We start from the raw sequence: 23,364 nt of genomic DNA on the forward strand, positions 1-23,364 counted from the left end.
TGTTCTCCTTGATCTCACATCAAGAAGTGCAGGATTACACGGCGAGACTGCAAAATATTACCCTGCTGAATTAATCATTTAAAGATAAAAAAAATGTCCCTGATTAAAGTCTTGTACACCCACATAGCCTTGGGTTCCTGATGATTAATACGGTTAATGATTTGCCTTCGGGTTGAGAAATAAAACAGCTAATTTATTATTCTGTGCTCCTGCCATCAGTCCGGTGTAGACACAAAGAGAAGGTTTGTCTGAGGTGCGTGATCATAACTGCCACAAAGCAAGACACTGTTGGCTTGTGCGTGAGAGAGAGGACAAAATAAACAAGAACCCAAATAGTTTCTGTTACATTTATTGCACCATGTCTTCATCGATGCTTGTACTCTAATGTCAGCGTAACAGTCGAGGCCTGATTTAAAAGAAGCACATATTGAGAGAAGTTTTCAAAACTCTTCCAGAGGTAGACTAACTACTCCAAACAAGCAAAAACAAACAGAAAGTGGCCTGAAATACAAACTCATTATTCTGGTCCAGCATGTAACATGTAAAACACCCCACCCAAAGTAAACATCACACCAGGAAACAACAGCAAACTCTTCCTTATAGAGCCTGAAGGGAGGGACATTTTTATATATTGCTCCTTTAAAAACCAACACTTATTTCAGCTGAGTGTCCCCCGAGAGGAACAAACATATGGCTTCAGTATTCTGCATATTTATTTATAAAGAGGTCTCTGCTGCCAGTGATTCGAAAACAGAACTAGTCTTTACTAGCCAAGAAATGATTAACACTGCCCATAGTCAAACAGTGACACAGTAACACAGACTGGGTTTGCTTCAGGCCTTCTGCCTCTGGGGGATCCTGGAGGGTTTTTAGCTGCAGCGCTTTGGGAGAGAGGAGAAGGGGGAGGGGGAGGTGCTGTCCTGAGCTGATCTGTGCAGGGGGCTGCAGAGCCGACAGAAGGACAAAGTGTGTGTGCAATGCAGCCATGCGGGACAAAAAGTAGAATCAGCCTGAACAAAGCAGAGCACCAATAAGACAACGCCAGATTTTTAGATAAATAACTAACATCAGAGTTAACAACAATCGTAAAGGGATCAATATATTTACAAGTGCACAAATCAATAAATAGTTCAAAGGCAGTTAGACAAGTTATTGAGTCCAATTCAGAATCCTGAAACTACTGAGTTCAGTGGATGTTCTTATTTATTCATGAAGGGTCATTCTTGTTTGTTTGACAGCTTCCCACTCGGCTGACCACATCCTGTTTGAGCCACATCCTGTTTATTTAAAAACTTCTAACAAAGTGCAATAAGATGCCACAACATGCGCTAACCCGCCCGTCCTGGTAGAAAACACAAGGAGAAGGCAAGCCTTGTCCAGTTTGTAAGACATGCAGAGATGATGGGATTTTCACCTGGACACAAAACAGAGAGACAATGATGAATACATGTGACACTGCTGTCTGACGAAGGCAGACAGGATGGATTATGTGTATTGATCAGACTTTAAACTGCACCCTGTTCTTTCTTTTACGATACGTCGCAGAATTAAGACACTGAGCGAAAAGAGTACATCAGACCACAGAGAGACAGAAACTCTTAATCAAACAGCCATGAAGCGCAAGAGCTGCAGTAGTTCTGCAAGTATGCAGAAATAAATATGGTCCTCAGCATATTTACTACAGCTGTGGTTGTTCAGGCAAAAAGCAGCAACCAGCTATAATTCTCACAAATATCTCCATAGTTCCCTCATTTGCTTTCATTTAAAAAAATAATCATGAAAGCACAGAAGTTGGTTTACACATGTTAAATTATTAGCAAACAGTAAAACAATCATCATAAATAACAAGCAAATGCAAGTTACTAAGGAAGCTTTAGCTTTGAGTTAAACAAACAGTTTAACATTTCTATAAGTGCGTTTATCGGCTTTCTTGTGGAGAGTAAGATGCTTATCCTCAGGAGACTCCTGTTCATCGCTGCTTTCTCCTGGTTTCCTTCTGGGGTCCTGTATTTCTCCCGATTTATGACAATTTCTGGCCAACCTGTCCCACAATTTATAATTACATGTTAATTTTGTACAATATTATGTTCATATGTAACCCATATGTACAGGAGTTTTTTCAATTCTATTCTATTTCTAACCTTTTAATGATATTGTTTATTTTTTACTATTGTCATTGTTTTTTTTTAAATACTACTGTCCTTTGGCTGCTGTGGCAAACATATCTTCCTGTTTGTGGGACAATAAAGGACTACTGATTTTGAATCCCAAAGTGTCCGCTTTTGACGATTTGACTTCACGATGGATGAGACTCAAAATCTACTTTTCTTACAAACAGCACCTTTAAATGTCACCAGAATGTAGCAAACAGTCATTCATTCTCACATTTTTAGTGGTAGGACCCCCAGAACCCCACATTGGACTCGAAATATTCCGATTTTTGAGACCTAAGGTTGGCAGGTATGCTTTCATACCTGTAGGGTAAATATGAAGCTACAGCGAGTTAACTTAACCCTGCATAAGCTGAATCATCATGTAAAGACACAAGATGAGCATCACCCATCATGAAACCACAACTTGTTGTTTTGACAATTTGACACAAACAAGATACTTAGTTAATTAGTGATCTTTAGAGGTGCTGGTAGGTGGATTTTGTGAGCACTGGTTGGGCTGGGCTGGCTGTTTCCTGTTGTTTCTAGTCTTTGTGCTAAGCAAAGCAAATCAGCTGCTGGCTGAAGATTCAACAGACAGATATGAGAATCATGCAACTTTGCCAGAAAAGCAAATGTTCTCTTAGCTGCTGTCAAGATTATATTTTTGTTGATAAAAAAAAAATGCTGCACTCTAAATGAAATATTAACTGTTTACTGCTCACTCTCACATTCTGATCAAACTCTCACAATAACGAGGCCAAACTGAGGCCAGTTTTCTCATGAAATTCTACAATATAAATAAGAAATAAATATGTATTTTGATGTAGCAGCACTGCTTTCAAAAACATCCAGATGGAGTCCTTTCCAAAGATTTATCAGGGAAGCTTATCAAGCCCTCTCCCATGAGGTGCATTTCCTTTGAAACATTTATACGGCTTTAAACTGCACTGCTCACTGCTCATGTATGCAGACTTAAGCTGGTATCTGGTGGCAGCTGATCAGGCGTTAATATTACAGTGTAACTCAATGCTCGGGGCAAGCAGAGTGTGGGCCTCAAAACACATCTGAACAGACTGACCATACACTGGGACAGAGTGCCTGGAAAACTCTGTTAGGGAACACTCTTTTAAGAATGGTGTTGCATATATAACATCATATTAAATATTGTTGTGTCTTTATTCTTAATGTTGACAGTGTGAGAAAATGTTTTACCTATTTGCTTGAGAGCTCCTTCTTCATGCAGGACTTAAAAGAGGTGAACTTCTCCTCGACTCTGACGCCCTGTGAGTGTGGAAATAGGTGTGTGTGGGTCAGAGACAGAGAAAAATGCAAATACTCTAAGCAGACCAGTTTCATGACCTCCCTCTAGATGGCAGTATACTTTCACAAAACTCACTAATCGCCAACTCAGTGGTGAGATGTGTTTCAGTGATAAAAAGTGGCAGCAGTGTAATTTAGACATATGGTATGGAGGTATTTAAGTACACCACTACGTAAAGAAAAAAGTGACCTAATTAGTGCTGACTCTAAGTTGTAACTAAACAGGAAAGGTGGTGTTTGTGATGCTAATAGCTGCATAAGTGGGTTTATTGATGTTAAAGTATCCTGTTTTGAAAACAAACGTGTGTTTTTTGGGCTCAGCACCGACCCATATTTGCCTTTTTTCTTTAGCCTGCTAAACTGATTTGACTTTGCATCCAAGCGTCCATTTTTGAGCTCTTTCTGTTGCCCTACCAGACTGACGAAGGAGGAGGAGAGAAGGCCGGGCGAGCACATTTATTCTGTCACCTTCAGTGACATCGGACAGAACCAGATGGCGTTTATATGCTGCTGTCTCACCCCGTCGGCGCGGTGCAGCCGGTCCTTCATGACGCCGATGAACTCCTTGTGGCTGAGTTTATCATCACGATCTTCGTCGAAGATCTTAAAGACTGTGTTGACCAGGTGGCGGGTCAGCTTGATGCCCGTGGCCACGTAGATGGCGCGGGTAAACTCCTCTGAGAGCGAAGATAAACAGGCGATCAGGTGAGAAGTAAACAACAACTCATGTGAAGAGGGGAGCAGCACCTAGCTACCTTTAACAATTCAGCTTGAAATAAAACTATAATCTAAGTGACATCACTGTCAAACTTTTTTTTTTTTTATCTCCATCACATTGCATCTTTGACCTTTTTCAACAAACACCGTATCTCAAAATGTTGAAGAAAGTGAGAAAAACGATCATTCCCTTTATCTGGATCTGCACCAACAGTTAACGGTTCTTATTCTGAGCCGAGACTTATCCTCCATACAAGTTTGGTGGAAAACTGTTCAGGAGTTTTTGTGTAATCCAGAAGTTTGTGTTGGAGTGGATATCTATAACTACAAAAAACAATGACACTAATCTATCCAGTGACTCATGTTCAAGTGTTATACAACTAGTATGTTTGTGACTACAAACGGAGACTTTACCTTGACCAATGGAGCGGTTGGCAAAGTTGTACATTTGCATGGCGATGGTGAAATCCTCTAGGTTGTTAAGAAACTGGAAGAAGGACCTGAACTCCTCAAAGGTGATTCCCTGCAAAGAGACAATAAAACGATGACTTTATTTCTGAAACATAAAGCTTGAGAAATGATGAAGTGCCACATAAAGCAAACTGCTGCATGTGTCAACACAGCAGAGGATAGCGCTACAGCACCTAATGTGTCTTTCATCCTGGGGGGAATCCTTTAGTGTGTGTGAGACCTTGAAGCCATCAGATAGATAACACACCCAAACACACAAAGTATACACTGCTGGATTTTCCCCGCGCAGTATGGACACGCTGAGCTGTCAGCGGCAGGGGGAGGACTGTAGCTTTTGGTGAGAGGTCAGCCCGTTTGCAGACTTTTCTATGGCAGTTTAACCTGATACTTGAATAAACAAAAACAACAAAAGTGATGAATCCCCAAACATCTCAGGCTTGGCTGATGACTCAAACACTGAGCCTATTGATGTCCACTCAACCATCTCGCAGCTACTACCTGCTTCTCTCGCCCAGGGCCCCACCAAACAAGCAACGCACACAGCCGAACAAATGGAGTAATGACTAATCTGTGACGCTTTGCTGTTTTAACAAGGTGAGGGCCATAAAATATCTCTTAGCCCAACGAGGAGACCCACTTGATAATAATGGAGATCTAGCAACAGGCTACTCGAGGCGGCTGAGGAGCAGGTCAGTGAGCCAAGAGGAAAACACATTAAAGCTAAAATGAGGATGCCTCACTCAGCAGCTAATTCAGAGAGCGGTATTCAAATACGCAGACAACTGACATACTCCAAGACTCACACAAAACAATTGAAACAACTGTAAACTAGTGCTGTTATCACGATATTTAAACATCTGTAAAACTTGCTGAAGCTCATGTTCAGATTATGAGCTTTGTTCACTAATTTCAAAAAGTCAGGAAACCAATAACCTCAGAATTACCACGTAAAGTAGACGAGCTAAAACATTTTAACAACTTAAAACCATTAGTCTACGTTACTTTGTCATTTGGATTTTACAGTGTCTTCCTTGGAAAACTTCCTCACTCACTCAACTAAATATAATAACCAGCAGGCTGTTAGCTTATCTCAGCATAAAGACTGAAAACAAGGGGACAGAGCCAGCCGTACTCTCTACAAAGTAAAAATCTCTCTGGGAGCACTTTTATACAAATAATAACACATTATACAGTATTGTTTTGTTTGCTTTAGCTGTACATTTTGATATCGAACTTTTTTATCTCACACTCTAAAAGAATTCAAAAAAGCTTATTTCCCATGCTGGACTGTTGCCTTTAAACCATAACCCCTGAAAAAAATGTCCAGTTGAAGTTCTAGTGTGTAGAAATTAGTGACATCTAGTGATGAGATTTTACATTGCAACCAACCAAATACCCCTCGCATCACCCTCCTCTACGATGGCCACCAAAAATGAAAATGCGTAAAAAGCCCTCTCTTAGAGCCAGTTTTGGTTTGTCTGTTCTGGGCTACTGTAGAAACATGGTGGTGCAACATTCAACTCCACCAAAGAGGGCCACCTCCTTCTGTAGATATAAAATGCTGCTTTTAAATATTATATTACATTTATGCTGATAGATCCTCATAAATCCTAAACACTGGAGCTTCAATTATTTCTACAAGATTTGTCAATCTTCTTATGCTGAAGAAGGAAGTTAATCAAGGTCTCTTGCATTTTTTGAAGTGCCAGTTGTTGATGTTATATTAGATTACATCATTATGTAAGCTGTTACTGTTACTGCATGTACCCGTGTACTTTGAGATGAGGAATTACAGCTGTCATGAGGTAACAAGTGAAGACAGGGTGAATCTGGAGATTGAAAAAAAGGCGAACCTTTTCGTCCGGCATGCTGTGGCGGACATTTTCCAAATACCCGCTGACATCGTCCACGTTGGTGTAGCGGAGAAGGATCTGAGCAAAGTCTTCCTCGCTGATGGTGGGCAGGCCTTTGGAGTAGGAGAGGAACTCTATCTCAAGCAGCTCTGTCTGCAGGTTGTCCATGAACCTGGAGAAGCGAGACGGACGGCAGCTGCTGACAAGAAACGCCACCACCAGCACCAGAAACTCACAAGGAACACTTAATGTAGGCACAAACAAAACCACTAAACGTTGAGCGGTAAGAGGTTCAGCATGGTATGAAAATGATTAACGACCTTATTACAGTGTGAGATAATGATTTTCTCAGGGAAACCATGATTTATCACACAGCAGAGAGAAAGGTGTTTCAACTCACTTGTAAAAATCTTCAAATTTCAACTCGGCTTTGCCTTTTTTCCCAAAGAAATGCACCAGAAGTGTCGTCTCTGTCTTCTCAACCACTTGCTATCAGAGGGGGAAAACAGTGAGTTCATTATGACACCTCATAGCTTTAAATGTCCACCTCAGATGCAATATGTTCTATACAGTCAAATAACTGGAGCTAATCACAGCACTGATTCAGAAATATTGGGTAAAAAACTCAGTTTCAGCAGCCAGAATGAGCTGTTTTGTTACATACAAGCGTGTCATAGTAACACCAGGTAAACATTAACGATGACTTTGATTTAACATGCTGAAGGTAGAGATGTTTGTTAATGGCCATACCCAGATTCTGCTATTGAATAGTTACTCAGAGTTAATGCTTAATTTTCCACTGTGCCTGTTACCAAACCAGGATTTCTCATTTCTGCTCGATACAAAGACGTGCCATGCAACAGATTCATTAAACATGCTACAGAGGAAAAGATAAAGGAGTTCTTTGTGAGTACATCTAGCACTTGCTCCACAGTGCTCACTAACAGGGAACCTACAGGAGTTTTTTATGAGAAACAAATCAGTTTAATGACAATCATAACCTGATGCTTATCATTAATGGGTAACTAAAGTAATGAAGAAGTATCTGGCTACCTCTGTGAGATCAGAAAACAGAACTTGACTTGTGCCACGTCTCAGAACATCCCACATGCCCCGGGCCTCCACATGCTGACTGCCTTTTTTAAGAACCTGTAGCAGCAGTTGGAGCACAGCTGTTAGAAAATACATCTCACACATGTTACTGAGATTAGGAAGAAAGGAAGACGGACAAATATGGACAATGCACAGTGAGGAAAGAGGAGTCAGACAAATGTAGCAGGAGACAAAAAGTCAGACGGGAGGGACAGACATTCAGACGGGAGCTGACAGCGGTGTATCTGAGGGGCCCATCAGGCCTGACGTGAGTCTGCTCTGCAGCGATGCATGCAGCCTCTTGGCAGGACACCGAGCCAACACAGCTAACACATGGACAAAGCATGCAGGGCGTGAGAGCTAGAGGGTGATTCATGCCAGGTTAACTATGTGACTGAACCCACCAGCCCATCATCATTTGATGCTATGCAGTGAGGTAAATGCAGGTTATCAGACACCTTTCCACTGATGGGAAACTTATTCTGGAACAATTTTAGTCTGAGATCGTGAGTCTAAATATAAAAGATGATGGTGCCGATTTGATCAATAAGCTAAAATGCACAAAACCTCAACACATTTCCTGCTCAGTGTTTTCTGGGTAAAGAAGCCACTGGTATTTTTCTCAATGAGGTCATGCTCCTGAACTCGGATTAACCAATCATTATTGTTATTACAGTTTACACTGCTCCCTGCAGTTTCCCATCTGCGTGGGACTACTGTAACTACAGCTGCACTGAAACATAACTGTCAACAACAATTTTCTTGTAATTGGGGCCATGTGCAATAAAAAAGATCACAGGAAATCGAGTAGTAAGGAAACACTTGGATTTTTAACTCGCGGTTAAAAAACCATGTTGGTGGGTTTCGCTCTCAATCTGTTCTTTCTCTTTTAAACGGCAAGTAGTCGACGACGACACGCATTCTTAGGAATGGCTTGCTCCATTTCATAATATTTATTTATCTTACGTTTTTTTTTTTTCATCTTGCCTGAGGGGGAACGTGAGACGGCTGATAAAACAGCTCTTCCTCTGCACGACGTGATCCCACAGCTAATTACGGAACAACTCTTTAATGCGCCGCGCTGTTCCCATCTCATCCCATGAAAAGGTCCTGATACACTTGTAATTAGAATTTGCTGGGGAAAGCCCAACCGCAGCACTGAAGACATGCCTGTTATGTGTTTTTGAAAAGATTTGACTTTTGAACTTTTTTTTGCTGGAAAGTTACCTACAGTAAGTTGGGAGGAATCAAAACAAAATAGACACACCTCAAGGGAAAGTCTTCAAACAGCGCTCTGAAAAGATGGGTCTGTCCCTCTGTTAGCTGGAGGCTCTTCTATATACGTGTGTGTGTTAAATGTTTTCTCACAGTGCTGCTTCTCCTCTCTGATGGGCATATTCATGGTCAAACCCATCACAAAAGGTAACCTGAGCCAAAATACCACTCCTCAAGAAACTGTAAAAATAAAACATGGGGGTCTGGACGAGTTGTTGTCAATCTTCAGGTAAGAGCTTTTTGAAGTGGAATCTCTGACAAAAGGCGAGAACATAAATCATGTGCGGGGCACCCCCTATACTACCACACACACACACACAAAGACAATATGTCAGATAATGTTGAAGCGCACAGTGGTCTGTTTCAATTCCAGTGAGTGTGAATGAGGTTATCTGGTGTTAACAGACACAAATACGGGTGGTGTCAGCCCCTGAGATACATGTGTGTTTTCTGTGCTAACTCACTATGCAAAAACATTGTCAGGTTAGAGAGAGCGCATGCCAAAAATACATGCAACAAGCAGAACTGTTCATTTTCCTTCAGGGAGAGAGAACAATACGTACAGTGTGCGGCTGGGATTTGTGATGACCATACAGCTGCAGGCTCTGAAACGCAAAGAGAGATCAGGAAGAGGAGACTCATTTATAATTCACAAAGTATTTTAGAGCAGGAAGATCATTGGAAGTGACTTTTTAAGCTGTCAATTGAAGTTGTAGTTGTAAGTTGTCTTCATTTTCAGCTCTGTCTTCTTGCAAGCATCATTATATTTCCAAATCTAGAGTACCCATTCTAATGATCTCTTTGAAGCTCATACGGGCTTCAGATTAATGTGAGACCATCCAGAGATGCTAACATTTGTCCTGGCAGAGTAAGCTCCTCCATGTTGTGTTTCTGCGATAAGACCTCAAAGAGTCGCTCTTATCGCTTCATTCAGCTCTCCCTGTTTACATCCACCTGCATGTAGCTTAAGACGGCCGTAAAGAGATGAAAGACTCAGGCATGTCTTACCCTGTATGACCACATTAACCTCTGTGCAGCCTGTCTTCTATCTAGGAACTCTGCAAGTGTAATGTCATGTTATGTTAGACACTAGCCCCATTCACACTGCCCTTTGAGTGAATCATGCGTCAATTCTCCGCATCGTCCTCTGTGTGAAAGTTTCAGATGTGGAGAGGGGGGACAGTTTCGCTGCAGCTTTAATGCGTAGTATCAGAGCCGCCGGCATCTGTGTGAATGGATTAGCCGGAGACGAGGAGCGGGTGCGTGTGGATCTGATGGTGTTCACAGTCTGACAACGAAACAGATCCTTCACTCGTCAAATAAAAGAGAAATGACCCGCAAAGCAACGTCACAGGATCAAACAACAGTAAACTGGTAACTGTTAGTGTCTTTGGCAACAAAATACCGCAGTTATACATGGAAAAGCATCTGTCAACCTGTGTCTTGGTCACATTTCTGCCCGAAAAACAGCAACAAAAAACTTTAACTCACCATGTTTTCTCTCCTTACATTATTGTGTTGTTTAAGTTACTGTCAAAAAGCACCGCAACTGTCAGACCGATTTTTTTCTAAATTAAATTAAATTAACAATGAATAAAAGACTGTGTGTAATGTAAAAGGTGTCATTCATCATGACAAACCTAAAGCTTATTATTTTTAAGTCCTGGCTAAACATAGCAACTGAAGACTGCTGGGTGAATAAATGGAAATAATCTAACACAGCTTAGAGGTATTTTTTTGGGCGATGTGTTTTTTTGAAAATGCAAACCCAATTTATCAAAATTTACATTAGACAGTCAGACATGTTTAGCTAATTTGTTGGAGTTTAGATAGATTAACGCTAACTGTGTCCTCATCTTATCTTGCTTAGTCGTAAATTTAGCTTTTGGTATGAACTTAGTTTAGTGTTTGCTCTTAGATTACTCCTGTTTGGTTGCCAACTTTCTGCCCTTGTATTTTGGACTATGGATGTAGGACTACAGCTTCTGATCATTAAAGCTCACTTTTTGTTTTTCTACCTACCTTGGTGAGAACGCTCTATTACTTTGAACACCCACTTTCACAAACACCCCCAGGATTGAAACTGGAATTTGCACACAATAGATCAAAACAATGGACAAAGGAGGCTAAAAAACAAAAAGATGAGGGGAACTGCAAAGACTGGGTTGATAATTACCAGTGACCCTTTATGCATAGTCATTTATTACATTGTTAATATTGAAAAATACTGATTACAGCAGCTTTAATAACTGTAAAAAAGCATTTGAAAGCAAATCATACCTGCTGGTCAAATCTTTGCACATCTTCAGCAGCTTCCTTTCTGTCCTTTTTCTTACGGAAAATTTCTTCCAGCTGGTGAGAGGATGATGTGTTATAATTCAGAGTTTAACAGATTAAATGCATTTAACAACACCTGAATATCAAGAAGGGGCTCTTACCACCAAGAACTCCCTTTTGTCCACCATTTCATTCCCATCTGCATCAAACATGTTGAAAGCGATCCTGAAGCCTGCATGGGGCTCTGAAATCAAACAAAACAAGAATCATATAAGTCACCTTTTAAACTCAAAACCATTTAAAGATAATTCTGCTTAAAATAAATGCTGACTTGTTAAAATGCAGAGCAGGAAGAGGTACTCTGTGTAACTGATGACACCTGGAAAAAAGAGAAAGATCTGTCAAGCTGGGAAACAAAAACCTAAATGTTCCGTTTTCCACACAGAACAGCATCAAACAGCATTATCCAGTTAGCTCAAGATGTTTACAGATGTTCAAAGTCATCCGTCCGAGATGAATAAGCCATCCGAAGAAACAGTGCACGCCTTCAGACAAGAGTAATCTTCTCTCGCTCACTGATAACATCTTAAAAGGTGCCTTTTCCTTCATGCTTGGTGTTCCCCTCACACAAACACAGGCTTTACAACTGAGCTGACCTATCTGGACACAAACCCAAACAAATTTAAGGCCCACGACTTCTGATCGTGTTTGGGTAACAAGGTGTAATACATTCTCAAGTGATCTGTCACTGATTGAGAATAGCCGATTCAGGTTTTGTGTCGCGTCCTTCAGTTCCCTTTGTTGTGTGACACGGAGAAGGGAAGAGTAAGTGTCAGGAGACATCTCAGTCGACTCGGGAGGCTTCTCCCCTCTGACTCTGAAAGCATTCCCAAGCTTTTGTTTGCTTGGGAAGATAGAGAATCGAGCGCAGATAGTTCTGGGTGAGTGCTCGTGGTGTTATGGGAAAAGAATTCAGGTACAGGGTTTGCTGCAGGGAGATATTTTCCAGAGAGAGGGAAGAAACACACAGAGATGTCATTTTCTCTAAAGGCTTAAACTCTGCTGCTAACAAGATGTAAAAGTCACTGAAACACATGTACAGACTGAGGGGTGAAAAGAGAATTAGCAATGCGTGCCATTCGACTAAGTTCATCAAAAAAAAATCCCCACGCCAAGTGCTCCGTCTTCTCACCCCATCTCTCTCTGTTTGGCAGGTACAGCCCTATAATGACAGCAGATCTCCAGCTTCAAAGCCTTTAAAGCTTAAATGGGTTGAAGAGAGAAAAAAAACTTTTAAGATTCCAGCCATGTTTCACCAATACCACACACCTTCAGTCCTGGAGGGAGCCGCCCCCCCTCCCTCCTCCCTCTGAGCCTCAGAGCTCAAGTAGATGTTGTTAGACAATACAAAGAATTCCACAGAAACACTTCATACAGAGTGGCAGTCCCGGAGATGTAATCCAATGCCATTCTTAGGCTTCATAATGTCCGTGGTGATCAGGGGGGTGGCCAGTGGGACATGTCTCAACATAGCTGGGTTCAAACAGCTCCCTCATTCTCTAAAGCAGCGCTTTGTTCACAGATCAATCCAGTCCTTTTTTTCCTGACAAAGCCGCAACGTTTAACAGCAGGATTAAAAGCCCCAAATCCTGGCATTGGCACTTAGCTAAAGCAACAGAGGAGAGAGCAGAACAGTGAGATCTGATGCTCCACTGGCTCGTATGACCTACGGAGCGGGAATGTGCAGGCCCAGGTGGGAAAATTTAAAAATCTTCACTCACACTGACAACTTCATTTTATTCCTGCAACTTTAGTATGAATTAAAGGGCCACTTCACCCCCAAATCACAATTTTTTCTTACTTATTACTTCTGATGCTATTTGTCCACTACAGGGTTTGAGTTGCAGTTGTAACGATGTCTTCTATCTCATGAATATAAAGGAACTAGGTGGCACTGGCTTGTGGTGTAGTACCTGCAATATGCACCAATGATTCCTGCAAAGAGACGTTGCTGTTCATTTTTCAAATGTGTGCTCTTAGCACTTTGAGCAACATTGTACTATCCGAGGGCCACCTAGGTCCATTATACTGGAGAGAAAGGCAGACATCACCAAAACTATTCAACTCGCACCAAAATAATTTGTGATGTATTTGCACTACAGGTAAGAGGAAATATAGTTGGGTGAACTGTTCCTTTGAGGTTTGCAGGTAAAGAATGAAGAATAAGCGTTATTTTATGAACTCCCTTAAGGTTGTTAACATTTTTATGTTGACAAATCATTTTTGAAAGATAAGACATCTACAGAGATTGAAGAAAGGTGCAGAATAAAAGTATGTATTTTACTGAAAAACATACTGTGATTATGAATTAATAACCTAAAAAAACTGTTGGGTCCAAAATGATTAATTTGTTTATCTGTGTCAGAATTCTGACAGGTGGCTCCAGCTTCTTACAAGGTTTGTCAACCAACAGTATGACGCAGTTAGTATCACGTGGTATCTGTGTTTCATCAGCATCAAGTGTCAAGAGTTATCTAGCTAATGTTAGCAATGTTAGGTAGTGCAACAATCTGGCCACCACTCGAGTGGGCAGATGATTCAAACAAGAGTGGCTGAAGGGGGAAGCTGGAATGCTACATTTAGTGGCTGGATGTTAACAGGAACCATTACACACATGATTAGCCTTTATTTTGAGCATCCAAAGGTTTTAAGCAATTCCCAATCTCTGAGAAGTTTTCTGAAAAAACCCACTTTAAATTTACTAATTCCAGTTAATTGACAATGCAACCTAGAGTCAGCTCAACTAAACATGCTAAATTGTGAAATTTGTCTACAAACAAACATACCATTCCACATATATTGGCAATAAAGTTTCCAAAAACAAATTGATAATTCTTATTTCATGATGTTTCATGATTTACATATTTTCTTCGGCTGATATTATCGGCCAGCCACACTTACATTGGTATTGTTTCTCAATATGCAGCAATATGAAAACTCTTTTTTTAAGAGCTGTAAAATATCCTGCCTTTGTTACAAATACTTATAAGTGTTTGATAACTACATTTGAGAGATCATTCCAAAATGTGTGTATGTCAGTCAATACATCAATATCAAAATGTTCCACCTCCTGAATCCAGTATATGTTGAGCTCTATCTTAAAATTAGCTTTTCTTTCAAGTCCTCTCCCTATAATTGGCACCAAATTATATACTTCTTTCCAGGAAAGGAGGGAAGACAATTATGTGTATTATCAATGGAGCATTCCCTCCTGCAGAGGTTACTTGAGAATAAATCTACAACATGTTGCCAGACTGATGGAGAGATAAGATAGTATTTACAACACACTCACTGGATTATATGAGGTCGACATGCACAACAGAGCACACTGTGAACAGGACATAGAAGCCTTTTAAAAAAATAAAAGCATAAAGGAGAATTACTTCAAATTCAGTGGATTTATGTGGCGGGTTACTTCACCTCGTTCACGAAGATTTCTAAACAGATTAGATGATCCTTTCCAAACAGGCGGGGTATCAGCCAGCATCTTGTCTAAATCCTGTGAGAATAGAAGAAAATCACTCGCTCATTTCTAATTCCCAGTAAATCACAACGTAATGCAGCGTTTGCTGAAGGTTTTTCAGGATGAAGAGTAAATTCTGCTCACCTTTGTGGTGAGGGACTTCCTTGCTCGCCTACCTAAACAAAACAAGGGTAACAGTTAGTGGATGATAAATGACGTCAGACTCATAATAATACATTTAAAAGGGTGAATTCTGTGTTAGGAATACAGAACCAGGAAACAAAAGTGAAAACTGGTGTTTATGTGGACAGAAACACAGGCTGTTTATCTCCATGAACACATTCCATTGGTCAATAAAGCAGAAGATAAGGTGGACGCGTTGTAAAAAAAAATCACAGCGATAACAGTGACAATAACCTTCCACCGACACATTTTAAAGCCTGTGTCTAAGGCTGGGATTATGATTGTCTTGTGATGGCCTGCTCTCCTCCACAGTGAGGTGTCTGAGTGAGCATGCAGAGATAAAGGAGGATATTGTCCTCAATGTTCATGTATTTGATGCTTTCTATTAATGTTTCATAACATGCAAACGCTTTATGGATGTGATATGAATTATTTACGTGACAGCACTTTAACTTTTGACTCAAATGGTTCACTTCTAAACTCCACCATCCTCTGCTTAATGTTTCTAAAATTAAACCATAAGTGGGCACGTCCAAGGCCTTTCTAAACGTCTATAAGAATGAGAAAAACGCATCCATTTTCACAGCTACTACGTGGCACCATGATTACTCAAGCCATTAGCCACCAGAGAACAATGATGCATGGTGTGCCAACACATTAGTGCTCCTTATTTTCCTTTTTCATTAGCTGCCAGTGAAGCCATATCTAAAAGATTACAGCAGGCCACACACCTAAAATCATAATCACAATGTCTTATCATGACATTTATGACATCCATGCTAAGTTGTTTGGTCTCTCTGGCTCTCTGTGAGGTTGTTGCCACATAAATGAGCCATAAAAGTGGGGTGGCTGCTAAAGATGTCTATCTTTATGCAGGTGTTATGACTGAGGCTCTTCAAGCCACAATTTATTGTCCGCTGACACTTCATGGGCCCTCAGCAATAAGATCCAGGACAAAACAACAACCATGGGTTGTTTTTCCATCTCGTGGTATTGAGGATGAAGGAGCAGGGTTTTTTTTTATCTGATCACCTGACGGAAGCGTAATTAAGCAACTGGCTGATGGCAAATGTGGTTGATATCGCCAAAGAGTTACAAAGATTAAAAAGGCAGTGTAGCATTACAGAGTCAGAGGATGCCTTCTTTAAAAGAAAAATTATTGACAGCAAAGATTTTAAACACATTTTAGCACTCATTTGTGTACAATTAAAGGGAAACTGAAGTCTTTAAAACAGGAACTTTGATAGGAACTCAAGAACCTTCTTAAGAACTCAACAACTTGTGCTTAAACAGTTGAAACTGAATGAAATATGGTTCTTCTCATGTGGTTCCTGACCTCCAATAAAAGTCATTTCTCTGGGGACAGAGTTTACAGTGCTGAATGTCACTCACTGATCAAACACATGAAGTCCAGGCTGTCATTTCTGTACAGAAATTACACCAATCAACCACAACACCTCCTCATGGCAGTGTCCCCTGCAATAGCACAATGAATCCTGCCACACTACAAAAACTGCACAGGAATGACCCGGGGAACATGAGAAAGAGCTCAAGGTGTCAACCTGTCTACCAAATCAAAAACACATTTGATATTTGATTCAATGCAGTTATGCACTAAATAAATAAAAGACAGCAAAACACTCAGCAGTTTGTCAACGTTGCAGACAGCTCTGTATGTATCCATGGAATCCATTAATTACAGTCAAACTCTGAAACAATGTGTTGGTGTTTCCTCTTGTATGAATAATGTGACAAAAAAGATCTAACCCAATGTTGTTCTAATCTGTCTAATCTTTAACTTTAGCCAGATGTGTGGAAATCAAGTAAGAATTCAGACACTGGAGTTTGGTTCCTGGTTTACTTCCTTAGTTTAGTTCTAGTGCCTTTAAAGTTCCTGAAACTATTTGGTCAAAAATGGGCTTAACATCATACGGGCTGTGATTACTTTCACAAATCAATCTACTGATTATTTCCAGGATTCCAGGACTGTTTGATCTCTCACACTCACAAAGCCCATGGTGACATCAAACTCACACAAAACATTGAACTTGGGCTGATGACAGATGGAAAAGGAGTAATCCTCACATTGTAGACGGTGTCAAAAAATGTGTGTTAATCAATGTAGCGTCAATGGATGAGCTGATTAATTGCGAGTCTTAGTATTGTGGTACAAAGCTGAGTATTAGGAGTACACTCACTCTTGGGTTCACTCAAAGTGATGGACTCAATGAAGTTGAGTGGCGTCATGTAGAGCTGGCCGTCGAACTCCACTGTACTGAACAGGCGAAATCTGTTTTCATAGGATGACATGTACACATCTCCATCATCCAGACCATAGCTCCTGGCCTGTAAACACACACACACACACACACACACACACACACACACACACACACACACACACCATCATGAAATACTGCAACTCATCTAAATAGTGATAATACTGTCTGAAAGATGCTTTTTATGAAATCCACTGAAGCTTTTCTTGTCACGAAAAGCCTCGCTCACAGGGAACAACAAAGAGGCCCGAGCTTTAATTCAGTAATGGGGTGCATGTTATGTCAGCCCTACTTTTCATCCCCGAGCACCAGATAATGTCCCTACAACTGTTCAAACCCAGCCAGATCAGAAGGCTGGACCGGTGAAGACAGAGTGGATCTCTCTGTCAGGTGGCACAGTGCCAGGTCCACTGGGCACAGAGCAAACACCCAGGGAATGTGTGCCCCCCTCTGCTTAACCATTAAACCCCCTCCAACCACCCCCACCTCTCATCAAATGTCAGCCCCTCCGCCAAGTCCCAGTGTCCAGTTTCCTGTGTCCCTGGATTCCTGCTGCCTGTGGACACCAGTCAAGCTTCCTTTAGATTAGAAACAAGGAACCTTCTGTAGCTACAAGTGCAAACCAGACCTGTTTTACATGGTTTACATGTTTGTTTACATCCCCTGTGATCTGTTAGAATGGTGTCAACATTATCAGCACGTCCGGGCTGAAGAGACTCACTGTAGATGTGTTGGTATGGGCCAAACACAATGTAGAGTGGGTGGACAAAATAACATGAACACCTGACACGATGCAAAATAATAATGCTGCAAATATCTGTTCAAAGCCAATAATTAGTTCTGGAATTATAAACAATTAATGTATCAATCCTGCTGTTTGTCATATATTGTCATGTGTATTACTGTTTGTCCATTACATGTTGTCTTAAATGTACTGTGTGTATGTTTCTCCTTTTATTATGTCTGCCTCTGGAAACTGCCCCTTGTGAATAAATATATTATCATTTTAATTTTGATAGAAACAACACTTTAAATAACATGGAACGCATTTTTCAAGAAAATAAGTCAATGTTTACTGATGTCCAGGGAATAAATTACTATTTTTATTACTTTTAGTTGCAAAACGGTCTCACAATAAAATTGTTCTTTATTCCACAAGTATTGCTGAAGTTTTGACTCTTAAACATTATCTATCCTCTTCCTGCACCTTAGAAGTAGGTGGCATCATGCCACAAACTCCTTGTTTTTGACAGCCAATAGCCGTTAGCACTTGGCTTGGTGCTTGATTGGATCAAATATCGAGATAGTGGCCAATACATTTTATGTAGAATGAAACAGATTAACCAGTTTATTGTTTCAGGTATAAAATAGATCCGATTAACTGTCAACTGGTTCAAATTTCTCAAATGTGAGATTAGCTGCTTTTCTGTTACATTTCTCCATAAATTAGAATATCTCTAGGCTTGTGAGTGTTGTTGGAAAAAAAACAAGCAAATGAAGAAGTCACTGAGCACTGAGAAGTCGTGATGTCACTAGTTGTGGATGTTCACTGGACTGAACAAGTAATCAATTATTCAACTAAATAATCAATATATTGCTCACTATCAAAAAGTAATTAGGTGGAGTTACACTTGTAATATTATACTGTCAATCCTGGATGTTTCGTAGCCATGTTTCGTTCACCCCTGTAGCTACCAAGGGGTGCTTAAATAATAGGATCATCTTAAATCTGGTGTCAACACCGTGCCAAGATTTGATTTAAAAACATGAAGTGGTTTGAATAAAAGTCAAAAACATATAGCCTCCCAAAGCTACGAATTGTTGTTAATCTATTGCATTACACAGCCATGTGTTCTTGTTATTCTGTTGAACACCCAATAATTAATGAATAAATAAATCTATTTTCCTCTAGTTTTCTCGAGGTGAACATGACAAATGCCTATGTGCAAACAAATCAGCAGAGCCTTCAGCTATGACAGCCAGTATAGGTTAGGTCACGTGCTCTGTGAACTTCCTCTGACCGCTGTGCCTCTTCAGCACCGAAGGTCGAGGACAGCTCCTCGTGGTGACGACAAATTTACCTTATTGTACTTTCACGTGCGCTATTTGACGTCAGCTAATTGTGTTGGAAAGTGCAGCTTCTGGTCAGTGTCCACGTAAACGGGAGCATGTTGACCGGCTGCTGGTGTTTTCTGTGTGACCGTGTGTGAGGTGAGTGTTGTCAGCCTCACAGATGTCCACTTTACCTTATCGCTGGCAGAGACTGACGGCAGCGCCAGATGACGGAGCCGAGCCTCGACACGGCTCTTCAGCCCGGAGCTGGAGCCGTAATAAGCAGCTCCGGCCGCGGCGGTGACGCAGGCTCCGGCTGCGACCACCTTCAGCACCTTTCTTGCCGTCGAGCTGCTTCGCTGTCCCCGCGGTGTAAATGTCGCTGTTTTGGAGCAGAGTGAATGTGTAAGCCTGCGCAGGGCAGCCATGGCTGTTTACACTGAGGTGTCGTAACCACCAACACACACACATACACACACACACATACACAGGGCAGAGCAGCTCGAGCCCTGCAGCTCCGAGCTCGCGAGAAATGCCGTGGGTATTTCAGGTCGCTCAGGGATTTCAAGGCGTGATTTGGTGAGAGTGAAGGGAATGTTCAAATCATTGCACAAACGTGGAAACAAAACACTTGAAATGCGTCTCGTCTGTTTTTAAAGTGTCAAATGTTTCGTGTTTACATATTTAATTTGCATTTAAAGTGTGTAAGTGTTCAGTTTTAAGCCCACCATCAACTCTTTCTCTCTCTCCCCCTCTCTCTCTCTTCCTCTCCCTCTCTCTCTCTCTCTCTGTCTGTCTGTCTCTTATTTTACGCCTTGGGAGAAGGAAAAATCTATCTGCCAGGGCACGTCTCAACTGTGACAGCCCCGCCCATTACTAGTCCTGTGGTTTTGCACCTGCCTCACCACCCCTGCCACTTTGAGCGGAAAGCCTTCCAGGAGCTCCTCTACCTGCACTGCAGCGTTTATCCAGCCCACACTCCCTCAATCCTGCCCGGCTCCACTGAGCCATCACCATCCGCTGTGGACAGGTATGCACCATGAGGGCAGTCTGAGCAGCGACAGAGGGAGAAATCGGTGCGGGCTGCTGCGGAGGTTTTACTGAGTGTTTCATGTGAGGAGGGTGGGGGGGGGGGGGGGAGGAATTAGTGCATGTGCTAAGTAACGGAGGAGGTGGACGTAAACATGCAGTAAGTGACGGTGGCAACCAGGTAGGCTTACTACGCAAGAGCGCTCCCTCCGGACCTCCTCACTGAACTTTACCCGCTGAGCTTTGACGCGATGGCTGCTGCTGCTGCTGCTGCTGCCACTCTGGGGGAAGTTGGAGGCGTCTTGCACGGCATCGATGGTGTCGCACAGGTCGGGTCCCATTTCCTGCTGACCCCTTTTGGGGACAGTCCGACACTACTGGGCGAGCACCTCATACCCGGAGACAGGCTCTCCCGCAGCACCACGGCGGATCTAACGCACCTCAAAGGGATCCTCAGGAGGAGACAGCTGTACTGCAGAACTGGATTTCACCTGGAAATACTTCCGGATGGCACTGTGCAAGGCACGAGGAAGGACCACAGTCGATTTGGTAAATGAAATGCGCTTTGTTTTGGTTGCAAAAGATATAAGAAAGTGGCCAAATTATCAAAGATGAGCAACAAGGAAATACTGATTTTAAAAACCCATCTTGTTTTATAATTCTGTGATTAAAATGTATTGTTGAGTTGAATTTGAACTTTTGAGCATATATAATATTATTCTGTCATCTCTGTCAAAGTCTCTACTGAACAACTGTGTTATTCCTCTCCAGGTATTTTGGAATTCATAAGCCTTGCTGTCGGGTTGATAAGCATTCGAGGGGTGGACAGTGGACTCTACCTGGGGATGAACGACAAAGGAGAGCTGTATGGCTCTGTAAGTGCATCTCCGCTTATTCATGCTGCCTAAATCCCTGTGGTGACGCTCATTCAGCTTTTTTTATTTGGAGAATTTGATTCACAGGAAGATATATTTAGAGCAGTAGTGAAATGTCTTATGTTGTGCCCTGTTGTTTTCAGGAAAAGCTCACAGCTGAATGTGTCTTCAGGGAGCAGTTTGAGGAGAACTGGTACAACACGTACTCGTCCAACCTCTACAAACACGGAGACAAAGGGACGCGTTACTTTGTGGCATTAAATAAAGACGGGACACCAAGGGATGGGACTAAATCCAGGCGGCACCAGAAATTTACACACTTCTTGCCCAGGCCTGTGGACCCTGACCGTGTGCCAGAGCTGTACAGGGATATCCTGGGACACAGCTGAGACCTGGGATCCTGGTCCAGTTCAGGAATAGCTGCTAAAGCCCTGGCAGGCAGGGAGCAGAGAAAGAGAAGAGGGAGGCAGGCATGGGGATGATGTGGCCGGTGCAGGCTGGTGGACATCAGCCCGAGCAGCAGGGATAAAGGTACAGTTCGGGGGCCTCTTGTAGGAATGCACTGGCCATCTCTCAGCAGCCAGGAAGACAGGCGAGAATGTCTGCACGCTCGGCATGAGGGGGTCATTTGTTTTAGAGGATAGACGACCCTAAAAAGTACCTGCGTGGAATAGGAGACGGATGGGAAGCGGAGCTGGATGGTCGGGGAGCATCTCCTCTCTTCAGCTGATGTGGAGTCCGAGGAAATCATGAATGGTACTTTTAATTTGGTGTCAGAGAGCTGTAGTTTGTTCAGAAGGACTTTGAAGGAATTCTGTTTATTTCTTACCTGTGTGTAGACCTGTTCGAAAAGAGAAAAAAATGTAACAATTTATTTATTCATTTTAGATACATATATTTATGTTATATATTTATTTATTTGAGAATATATTTTTACAGTTATATACATGCAATATAGAGAAACCACTAGAAACTGTATCGATTATATAAAGACTGACACACTGTACCATTATGTCTTTTATTATGTAAAACAAGCTCCGCTAGCGATAAAAACTGTAATATGACAACAAATATTTGCAAAATTTGGAAAAGATCCCCACATCTAAAGGCATTTAATCACAATATGACAACTGTGAATCAACTTTTTTTAAATCCTTGTAATGTTGACGTATTAATTCCAACCAAACTATTGTTACATGTGTTACAGGAGGAATCTGAAGTCAACAAACTGATGATACAAACAATAAATTGCTCAAAATGTGATCAAAATGCTTTTTTTTGTCAGAGATGAAAAAATGTAACCAGTTATTACCAAAGTTCCTTTAAAAAAGCCACATTTTTACTTTGAACAGAGCAATATGGACACTTTACTGGTTGCTTTTGTCTGTCAAAGTTTAAACATATAAACCTGCTTACGAGACCAATGTTTTCTTTCTTTATGGACGCACTTATGTAGAGGGACGAGTCGTAGAGCTGATGCGGGGATAAAAAACTTCAAAGCCTCCCTCCTGAATCGTTTGAATGTCGAGGCTGCGCAACGACGCGATCAGGACCAAATAAAATGTGACCTTTAGCTCGGGCCCAGCAACATTAGCAGATGTATATAAAAGTGGAGGTCAGAGCGATAAGGATGAAGTAACCGCTGACAGTCCTAGGTCAGTAGACCTGTTGAAACGTCTACTGATGGAAGTCAAGGTGGCCAAGACATTTTTAGTTTCATCTTCTTTTTCAGACAATTTCTGTTTCTTTGTGTTAAAATGTTTAACAGAAGAACTGTTTTGCTGTCCCGTCATTTAAGAACTAACCAAAAGTATGTTACAGCTGCTGAATTCTTGATTTATTTTCAAGAGGTCTTATCTCATGTATCTGTGCACAGTTTCCTCTATGGTTGGGGGAAGATCTGTGTTGAAGCATGAAAAGCTCAGCCTGTGATCTCAGCCTGTTTGTGTGTGTGTGTTTGTGTGTGTGTGTGTGTGTGTGTGATGGCAAGCCAGTGGGGGTGTCTCGATACGGGGAGTCGAGCCTGCTGCCAACTCTCTCCTGTCTGCGCTGTGATACTGTGGGACTTTCCCACCTGCACACCTTGAACATCAACGCGCTTCTGTCGTCAATTAATGACAGCATCCCAGAGTGTATTATAACCTGCGTGCGTGTGGACATCCCCTGTCCACCAGGTGAACACACGCGAGCCTAATGCAACATGAAAAAAGGATTCTGGTGCTTGTTTCTGGGAAGATGCTGCCGGTGCTTGTCTTTCTGTAGCTT

The 23,364-nt window shown here is 41.7% G+C and overlaps 2 protein-coding genes across 5 annotated transcripts; one reads left to right on the forward strand and one right to left on the reverse strand.

The window, feature by feature from the left end:
* Positions 1 to 333: 333 nt before the first annotated feature.
* micu3b (mitochondrial calcium uptake family, member 3b) lies at positions 334 to 19,750 on the reverse strand. Of its 4 annotated transcripts, none has more exons than XM_030396960.1 (15): positions 19,390 to 19,750; positions 17,063 to 17,210; positions 14,826 to 14,857; positions 14,639 to 14,717; positions 11,490 to 11,537; positions 11,320 to 11,402; positions 11,162 to 11,233; positions 9,445 to 9,486; positions 7,568 to 7,663; positions 6,915 to 7,003; positions 6,515 to 6,686; positions 4,605 to 4,713; positions 3,993 to 4,150; positions 3,366 to 3,434; positions 334 to 1,414 (listed from the first exon to the last, which is right to left on the reverse strand). In XM_030396960.1, exons 1-14 carry the CDS (start codon positions 19,621 to 19,623, stop codon positions 3,366 to 3,368), a joined length of 1,431 nt encoding a protein of 476 aa, XP_030252820.1. In that variant the 5' UTR covers positions 19,624 to 19,750; the 3' UTR covers positions 334 to 1,414. The 4 variants fall into 4 exon arrangements, with proteins under 4 accessions (XP_030252820.1, XP_030252819.1, XP_030252821.1 ...); XM_030396959.1 differs by having other exon boundaries at positions 334 to 2,041; XM_030396961.1 differs by lacking the exon at positions 11,490 to 11,537 and having other exon boundaries at positions 334 to 2,041.
* Positions 19,751 to 20,338: 588 nt separating this feature from the next.
* fgf20b (fibroblast growth factor 20b) lies at positions 20,339 to 22,519 on the forward strand. Its single transcript, XM_030396963.1, has 3 exons — positions 20,339 to 20,773; positions 20,996 to 21,099; positions 21,243 to 22,519. Exons 1-3 carry the CDS (start codon positions 20,476 to 20,478, stop codon positions 21,486 to 21,488), a joined length of 648 nt encoding a protein of 215 aa, XP_030252823.1. The 5' UTR covers positions 20,339 to 20,475; the 3' UTR covers positions 21,489 to 22,519.
* The last annotated feature ends 845 nt before the right edge of the window (positions 22,520 to 23,364 follow it).

Source organism: Sparus aurata, chromosome 18 (assembly GCF_900880675.1).
Source record: "Sparus aurata chromosome 18, fSpaAur1.1, whole genome shotgun sequence".
Classification (NCBI taxonomy): domain Eukaryota; kingdom Metazoa; phylum Chordata; class Actinopteri; order Spariformes; family Sparidae; genus Sparus; species Sparus aurata.

Coding starts and splice junctions, on each gene's coding strand:
- micu3b (XM_030396960.1), bottom strand. CDS start 19,623: ATGGCTGCCCTGCGCAGGCTTACACATTCACTCTGCTCCAAAACAGCG. Junction 9,487..11,161: donor TGCAAAGATTTGACCAGCAG/GTATGATTTGCT, acceptor TTTGCGTTTCAG/AGCCTGCAGCTGTATGGTCA. Junction 4,714..6,514: donor ACAGCATGCCGGACGAAAAG/GTTCGCCTTTTT, acceptor GTCTCTTTGCAG/GGAATCACCTTTGAGGAGTT.
- fgf20b (XM_030396963.1), top strand. CDS start 20,476: ATGGCTGCTGCTGCTGCTGCTGCTGCCACTCTGGGGGAAGTTGGAGGC. Junction 20,774..20,995: donor GAAGGACCACAGTCGATTTG/GTAAATGAAATG, acceptor ATTCCTCTCCAG/GTATTTTGGAATTCATAAGC. Junction 21,100..21,242: donor AAGGAGAGCTGTATGGCTCT/GTAAGTGCATCT, acceptor TGTTGTTTTCAG/GAAAAGCTCACAGCTGAATG.